Source organism: Chenopodium album, chromosome 1 (assembly GCF_948465745.1).
Source record: "Chenopodium album chromosome 1, dcCheAlbu1.1, whole genome shotgun sequence".
NCBI lineage: Eukaryota > Viridiplantae > Streptophyta > Magnoliopsida > Caryophyllales > Amaranthaceae > Chenopodium > Chenopodium album.
The window spans coordinates 54,249,087-54,258,080 of NC_137834.1; the positions used below are offsets into that span (position 1 = coordinate 54,249,087).

The window sequence follows — 8,994 nt, forward strand, 5'->3', positions numbered from 1 at the left end:
TTAGGTCCGCAATAGTCAAGGATCCATGTCGCTCATGCAAATAAGTGTAGAAGGCTTGAAAAACAAAGAACCTCATGTAGACACCCATTTGTGTCTCCCCAAAACCAAACCCGGTGATGAGTGCCTTTCGCGTCGAACCATAATCGAATGAGGTGAAAGTGTGAAAAGTCTAGTGTTGCGGTTAGTTTTTGTTAAAATTCTTTCTTTCTGTTTTCAAAAACCCACTCTATTTTATGAAAACATCCATTCCAGTTTAGTTTGGCCCATGATAAGGGTCCAATAATGGTGTAGTTGGATGGGGCTTGAAAAGACATTTCCAACGATATATTATAAGCCCAATTCCGATGAAAAATGAGGAAGTTATGGCCAAAATACTAAACTGGGCCCAAACCGGATTTTGCCTACGACCCAATGATCATGAGGAGGGTCCAAAGGTTTAATCCTATTCCTAAACTAATTAGGATTGATTAGAATCTTCTATAAGTTTCTAAAATATCTTAATTATCCTTTTTTGAAAAGATAAGATTAAGGAATTTGATTTAAATATAAACTTTCGTTTTTTATAAAACTTTCCTTTTTTAAAGTCCTAATTCTATTCGGATTTAAACATGTTCAAAGACAGTCAGATATTATTTTCGTGCCTCATATTTTTATCCAAATTTTATATGGTTGGATAGATCTTGAAATTATCTTTCCAATGATATATTATAATAATAATTCCGAGCTATAACGAAAAAGATATGAATAAGATATCAAACTCTATCCAAAACTGACACCGTCTCACTATTTCGTTAATATCTTTTATTCTACAACATATTTTAATCTGATTTCAATTGGGTTAGAAAGTAGACTTCAATATCTTTCCAACGACATATTATATGCTTTATTTGGACTTCTGGATCAAAAGATATGATAAAAACAAAACCCGCAAAAACTGTTGTCTACGAGTTTTATTTCGATTCGAATTTGGATTCTTTTCTTAATTCTTCGACCCTCTTTTTTCCTATAAATAGAGGTCATATCTCCCCTTTTTCAATCACCAACTCTCATCAAGATTTTCTTGATTAGTCTCTCTCTCTCTTTCTAAACTAGCCTTTTCTCAAATACAAAATTCCGCATTCACAAGATTTAGAAACACTTAGCCATATTCGAAGTTGCCTTCGCCCTAGACGTGAAAGGTTTTAATTTCTGAGGGTTTTGTCCCAAATCTCTATTTCAATTATTTAATTTGATTGTTTGTTTTATTATTTTCCTTGAAGTTACTAACGTGTGTATTTTGTTATTAGAAAGAGGTACGAGGCATCCAAGTAAATACTTTAATTGATTTATTGATATTATGATGTAGAAATCATGTTTATATTATTATTATGATATTCCTAGTATCATGTCTAGGGTAACTTTAATATTAAGTATGATTAAAAGTACGATGCTTCCTATATTCTTCCTAATATTTATTCATGTTAGTATCATGTTAGGGCTAAAGCTTTGATTTTTATTGTTTAGTGACATGCTAGGGTTTGTTATTAATCTTGTTAGTATCATGCCTAGGATCTTGCTATTTTTATTATGCTTTAATATTAACATGAATATGATTATGATTATAATTGTTATAATGATTATGAATATTATTATTTTGATGATTATTTTATTTATGATAATTATTTCAATTATTATTAATATGATGATTATTTTCTTTTATGATTATTATAATGATTATTTATTATTATGTTGCTTGATGCTTATTATTTATTGTTTGATCACTTTTATTGCATGTTTAAAGGGAATTTGGTACTTGTAATCACGCTTAATAAGATAATTAATAATCTTGTTAGGGTTAATATGATTATAATTCAAGTGATCGCCAATAATAGTTTATTTGTGCATTAAATTCAACCAACATAGATTAAACAGGTTTAGGGTTAATCTATTGATTGCATGTTAATCAGAAAGCGCACATGAATACGAGAAGAATAAAGTAGAGGCCTATTATTAGGGCAGGTTCAATCTCTTTTAGGTTGGATTTGTACCATCATCCCCGAACCCTTATTTGGTTCATGACCTTATGGAGTTGACGATCTCTTGGATCGTTAAGGGGTGTAACCTTCACCTCGTGATGGTTTACAAGTTCCTTAAAAACTTGTTGGCGACTCTTTTGCTCTATCTTCTTCCCTTTCGGACGCCACCGTACTTTAGTGTATGATCACAGTGGGGTTCAAGCTAGTGGGATTTTAAAGGCTTGAATTATTCCCTACACCTCACACGGATGTAGCAAAAACTCACTATTGGTGTCAAATCGACTATAGGAAGCAACTACCAAACATGCCACAAACAAGTAGAATCCGGCTTCATGTTCCCACTAGTTCTAACCAACTACCTTAGCATGCTTTATCCTAGAATCAACCAAGCATACTCTCAAACCGTGCACACCGTTACCATTTAAGAAGAATAGCATTCAATTATACAAGTCCAAATGTTATTATGTCCAAAGCAAGAACAAAACAAAACACATTGCAAATTTGCCTTGATAAAAACAAAAATCTTTTTGGAGTTTTTCAAAATATAAGAAACATGGAAAAGCATATACAAGGGTGCATAACATATATGAATCAACATCCCACCAAACATGATAGAATACCCTCCCCCAAGCTTGAATGAGATAATGCACTCAAATCATAAAGCATGGAAACCATGGGAGGGGAAAACAAGGAGATCAATCCAACAAACCAACATATGTCCAACAAGTCATCATCTACTAGAGAAAGAGCAAGGAATGATATTACCGGATATTAGGTGGGTGTAAATACCCACAAATGACCCAATTAAACCTTTCAAAGCTAAAAACCTCTAATATTGAATTTTGCCTTCCATATGCTAGCAATTGTGATGTCAATCTTCTTTGATTCTTGATCCAAACCAATTCATCAAAGTATATCAAGTCATGTACCTAGAAAAAGGCACACAAAAATTTCCATGAGAAAAAAAACTATTCTAAAAAGAAAAGGAAAATCTAATCTAAAACACGGGTTACTTCCCGAGAAAGGCTTGCTTAAGGTCCAAGCTTGACTGCTCTAGTAAAATAATAATTCAACGCACGCAAGAGCTTGTCAAATGCACCACTACACATTTCATAAGAAAGCAAGTATGCACATGACAAAAATAAGGCATGCGACAAGCATAGTGCACACCTATGAGGAGAGAGTTGCCAAGAGAAAGAAGAAGAATCAAAAGTAAACTCAACAAAATAATAAGAAAAAGAAAAAGAAGAAGAAGAAGAAAAAGAAAAAGAAGGCAAACTCTCCTCAAAATATTTTTGGGTGGTAACATCACCCTTTTCCTCAATTGGAGACAAATGAGCCTCATACAAATCATCATAGACAAGGGGGTCCCCAATAGGCTCACTAACAAAGGAAGGGAGAAAAATAGGGCAATAGGGGATGTGGTCAAACTTTTGAGAGAGAAGGGTATGAGAAATAGGCAAAGGGGTAGCTACTCCCTCAACATAAGGTCCCATATCACCAATGAAGGCATGAAAATCAATCATAGAGTCCTCAAAAGAGGAACACTCATGATCACCATCTCCCTCAAACATCCAACTCCCAAGAGGAACCACATAATCTCCTCCACTACCTTCTTGAACAACAACTCCCTCAACTTCCTTAAAGCCTAGAGTCTCAAAACCATGCATGAATGGATGCAAGTATAACTCAAAATCATCTCTTTCCCATGAATCATCCTCAATGAACTTGCTTAAAAGGCTATGGCTATTCCTTATACACTCAATAAACACATTTGACATACCCTAAAACGAGTCCAAATACTCATGGATAGAAGAGTCACATTCATACACTTGAGACTCATCACAATCAACAAAGGAAGAGATGTCTAGACTTAAAATATCATCAAAATCATCATCACTCTCGACTCTCTCTCCTTCACTCATATGCTCAACAATAGGATCCTCACACACTCTTGGTTGCTCGAAATTACCATCATCACCCTCAACAAACACATTGGATTTGAAATTTTCCCACACAAGTGTCAAAGATGACAATTGGCTTTCTAGCTTTTCATTTCTCCTCCTTCCCTCCTCAAGACGCTCCTCACTCTTTTTCATCACCTCCAATTGACTTTTCATAGAATTAAGAATCGACTCCTTTTTAGGCCCAAGATCGTCACTAAGCTCAACATGCCTAATTTGAGTTTCTAAAGTAACAATAAGAGATTCAAAAGGTGTAGAGTATTGAGGCTCAACAAGAGATGAAGAAGTAAAACCAATGGTAGGATCATCATCATTACAAACATGAGCATTTTCATTAAATAGGGGATTGGGAGCATTTTCAAATGTATGAGATTTGTCAGCTTGAACATGCAACACATTATCATGAACAAAAGAGGAAATAGAATTGGAAGCATTTGTTCTAGGTTCAACTATGGGATCATGTGACACATCATGGTAAATCATGCTAACATTGGAAGAATTAACACATTGCACATCAAAAATAGAAGCACGCTTACCCTTATTATAGACTTCCCAAGCAAACCAAACATAAAATTTCCAAGCATCTTCAATAGAAAATGCTCTAAATTTACCATTATGCATTCCTTCAACTATATCCCTAGTTTGCTCATTCAAACCAATATAACAAATCTCACAAGTCTCCCAAAGACTACACCGATTATAGTCAAGAAATCCCTTAAGTCTATTGAAATATTCACAAAAAGGTTCATCATCATATTGAGGAAATGAGAGACATGCCATTTTTACAAAGCAAACAAAAATCATATAAAAGAAAAGTATAAACAAAGACCTAGACTCAAGCAATCAAAAACACTCAAACATAGACACCGTTCCCCGGCAACGGCGCCATTTTGATGTGGGGTGAACTATGTCGTTGGACTAATCCTCCCTAAGCCAAACAAAATTTATAAACACTTAACTAACCTAAATACAAGTATAGAGGTAAGTTAAGGGTCGAACCCAAAGGAACGGTAATGTCTTAGTGCTTTCAATTTGGGTGCCTAAGCTAGGTCGAAGACGAAGGAAATGAGGTGACACTAACAACTACTTAAACGAAGAAACCAAACAAATAAAGTGCTAGGGATTAGGATTCACATATAATAGCAATGAACATAGCAAATTGGGATAGGAAGTTGACTAAGTCGAGTGATGCGAGGGAAAACCAATTATGCAACCAAAAGAGCATATCAAGCTATTCTCCTAGAGGTCTAACTAGCGTCAACTACGATAAACTCTAGCTAGGAAACATCACAAGACACCTCAATCGTGTAAATGCAAGCCACAAATCAATGGTCCGTATCAATGTGAACCTATAATGCAATCTAGTGTGAATAACTAGGGTGATCAAGCCTAAATCAAACACACACATGCACATAATCAATTAACCAATTTAATCTCATCATCAACTCCATCAATTATCCCCAATTTACATCAATTCATCACATCATATAAGCTTCACCCTATCCCTAGCCAAACAACTACTCTAACAACATCATCAAATCAACAACAACTAAAGAAATCAAGAATCAACAATCTAAGAAGAACAATTACTCTAATCAAAGATCAAAGATCAAAATCCAATCAAAACAAATCAAACAAACATGAATATTAAACAAAACAATAAATGAGATAGAGTTTAGAAATGCTCATTGATAATAGAGAAGATCTCCAATACAATTGTCACCATTGAATCTTCAATCTCTCAATCACCATTGAAATTCCTCACTTTCTCTCTCTAAATCTACTCCTAAAACTAACCCTAAAACTAGAGAGAGAAGCTCTCAACTAAGCTAAGAATATGATCAAAATCTAATATGAAACTTGCTTCTAAACTTGCCCAAAAATCAGGTTTACATAGATATATATAGAGGCGCGAAAACACCAAGAACCAAGCACAAAATACCCACGAAGGCGCGCCCGCGCAGCATGGGAGGTGCGCCCGCGCACGTAAGGGGTGCGGTCGCGCCACCCCTAGGTGCGCCCGCGCCTCCCTGTTGTGCGCCCGCGCCTAGATGGGTTCCTTCGAGATTCTCGCGGCTTGGTGGGTTCGCTAAGGTCGCATGACTTATGATGTTGATGAACACTAGGAGTGGCAGTAGCTAATGCTCTTGATTAGTGGGAACACCACTTCTTAATGGTAGCACGACATGAGAGCGCAAGAGCCAAGACTTGGAATCTCTACTTCCTTGCATCTTGAGATTTCCAAATGCCATGAGCTTGCTCCAAAAGCTTCCTCCACCTAAGTAGATCACCAATATCAAGACCCAAACCTCGTACAATATTAACAACCACGAAAATAGAACAAATAAAGGAGAAAAGACTAGAAAACCAACGAAATACACGAAAGCTACAAAATAAGAGAGGAGAGGTAAAACTAAGAGCAAAAGCATAAAACAAAGCATTTATTGAGCAAGAAAGCTATGAAAAGAGGATGAAATCAACCTAAATGCTCATCAAATGGGTGCCATTTATGACACCCATCAATCATCTTCACCACAATCGGCCAACTGTCCACCTACAACAACACTTCTGCCCATAGAGGAAGGAGTACAGAATTGGGGTGCGTTGTTAACACTATGTGGCGTGTTGTTAGTCAAGGCCTCACCAACACTGCTCATAGGTAGAGCTGGTTTCACTACCTTCTTAATCTGCATTTCGAACTGTTGAAGCCCGTCAATAACCATTCTCAATGCCTCATCATTCTCACTTGCAAGACATGATATTGGCTTAAATGCAACCATCATTTTATCATACCGAAGAACTTCCTTAGTCTTAGACAGGTCATGGTATGCGACTTTTACTCTAGTATGCTTGCGGTTAATATCTTTTCGCCATCTATCCAAAATGTATTTCTTCGGGACATCAGGGATTTGTTAGGACTCAAGGGCATTAATACAATGCCTGCAAAGAATCCCATTGTACTCGACCAACATGCATTCACATTTCACATTCAACTTCTTCTATTTTTGCATTGTATAATACCCGGTAGATTCGCCACCGACCAATCGGTTTCTCCTTCTTCTCAATGTCACTGTAAATATAAACTCTGTCTTTGATAAGGTGCTCATACAACCCCTCTTCAATCTCCTTGATGCTACTGTAATTACAGTACATCAACCTCTTACACTCCCGTTGCACCTCCACAAATTTCGCATCCGTATACACATTCCTAAATGTCTCTTCTATCTTAAAATCTGTTAGTAGGGTACGAAGATACATAACAGAATTCCCATCAGCCAACCGTTCTGCTTCAATGCGGTGTTCCATAGCCCTAACATATCTCTCAGCAAAGTCACATAGACCAGTATGCCTATCACAAAACTCATAAAAAAATTATGGATGCTCTCCGACCTCTGAGTGGTCTTCATTCCAGCCCAAACACATGTGCTTCATTGCTGCCGGAATCCACATTTCCCTCTCCGAATACAAAACAGCAAACCACAAGTTACTCTCTAGCTTGTGCGTAGCTATAAACTCCTTCCACCTCAATTGGAACTCTTCCATACTTAAACTATCATAAATAATATTCTTCAGCTCATCTTTAAATTCAGCATACCCTTTACACTTGCCTAACTTGCTTCCAAAATTTTCAGTTATATGCCAGATACACCATCTATGCCGAGTCTATGGCATAACTTCCTTCAACGCCTAGCGCATGGCTGCATCTTGATCAGTCAAGATAGCCATTGGAGGAGTCCCCCCTACGACATCAATCCAAGTAGAAAACACCCACCTAAAATTCAATAAACAACAAAACCAAACAAATATCTCAGACAAATATTACATCCAAATGAAATACAATAACAAAAGTCAAAATTAAAAAAAAGTAAGAGATCACCTAACTTGAAGGTTTCAGTGTTTTCACGAGAAATAAGAGCACAACCAAGCAAGGTAGTCTGATCGTGATGATTAACACCAACAAAATTTGCAAAGGGCAAATCATATTTATTCAATAGGAATGTCGTATCAAAACAAACAACATCCCCAAAATCTTCATAAGCAGCTCGACTTCGAGCATCGACCCATAAAACATCTTGAAGCACACCATTCTTATCCAACCGTTGCATGTGAAAGAAATTCTTGTTGTTAGTCTGCATCATTTGAAAGTACTTCATCATCGCATTTGCATCACCATCTTTAAATTTCAGCTTCTTCTCCCTTGCCCTTAAATTATGCAAGTCCTTCTTAGTGAAACGCATATTCTGTAGGCCATTCCTCTCACTAGCCATAAGGTTATGCATAGTTGAAGTGCTTATCCCAACATCATCAGCAAATTTGAGCCTTTTCCTAATATGAGGCATCCTCTCCAATTCTGCCATTCTATACTTTGGAACTAGCAATGCTTTGGAAGGGGTTGGATTATGATTCTTATGCTCCAACTCCACCTTCTTCAACTCCCATTTCCCATTCTCTAACAAACCAGCATATACCTTCACAAGACACCCACATTTTTTGGTCTTCTTCGTTGCTACGGGTTCCCCTTCTAACTCCCTTGCCAATCTTTTCCCACCAACTTTCCTCCTAGTACCTGGTTTACCATAACAGTCGCATTTCCATGTTGTTGCACGCTTAACCTTAACTCCCCCACAACTTTATAGGCACTTTGTGCAAGCAAAACCCCAAACCCTTGTTGCTTGCCATACGCATTGTAATACAAATCCGCTTCTTGGCAGGTATCAAAAATCATACCGACCTGAGGAGCCTCCACGGTTACACAGTCCATGTTCACCATAGACTTGCACTCCTTCTCATCTGGAGTGCAATATCCTCCCCTTTCCCCACTCCCCTACTCCTCTACATAATCTTCTACATAATCCACAACCATTTTAGCTTCATCGTCATCCACTTCATCATCACCAATAAACATCAATTCATCTTCCTCATCCTCTCCTTTTTCCCCCAACAAACAACCCTCAACTTCTCCTGACATTTACACCTATATTGGTGTAATTCAAGGCAAATTAACACAAACACAG

The 8,994-nt window shown here is 37.1% G+C and overlaps 1 protein-coding gene across 1 annotated transcript; it reads right to left on the minus strand.

Moving 5' to 3' along the window:
- Window positions 1-6,498: 6,498 nt before the first annotated feature.
- On the minus strand, window positions 6,499-8,948 carry LOC145632795 (protein FAR1-RELATED SEQUENCE 8-like). Its single transcript, XM_081685132.1, has 6 exons — window positions 8,817-8,948; window positions 8,547-8,711; window positions 7,862-8,448; window positions 7,446-7,595; window positions 7,001-7,328; window positions 6,499-6,870 (listed from the first exon to the last, which is right to left on the minus strand). Exons 1-6 carry the CDS (start codon window positions 8,946-8,948, stop codon window positions 6,499-6,501), a joined length of 1,734 nt encoding a protein of 577 aa, XP_081541258.1.
- Between the last annotated feature and the right edge of the window lie 46 nt (window positions 8,949-8,994).

Bases quoted from the DNA above. Each gene is read 5' to 3' on its own strand.
- LOC145632795 (XM_081685132.1), bottom strand. From the start codon at position 8,948: ATGTCAGGAGAAGTTGAGGGTTGTTTGTTGGGGGAAAAAGGAGAGGAT. The intron at 8,712-8,816 runs GTAGAGGAGTAG...GAGGCTCCTCAG, and splicing joins TGGATTATGTAGAAGATTAT to GTCGGTATGATTTTTGATAC. The intron at 7,329-7,445 runs GTATTCGGAGAG...GTTTTGTGATAG, and splicing joins AACTTGTGGTTTGCTGTTTT to GCATACTGGTCTATGTGACT.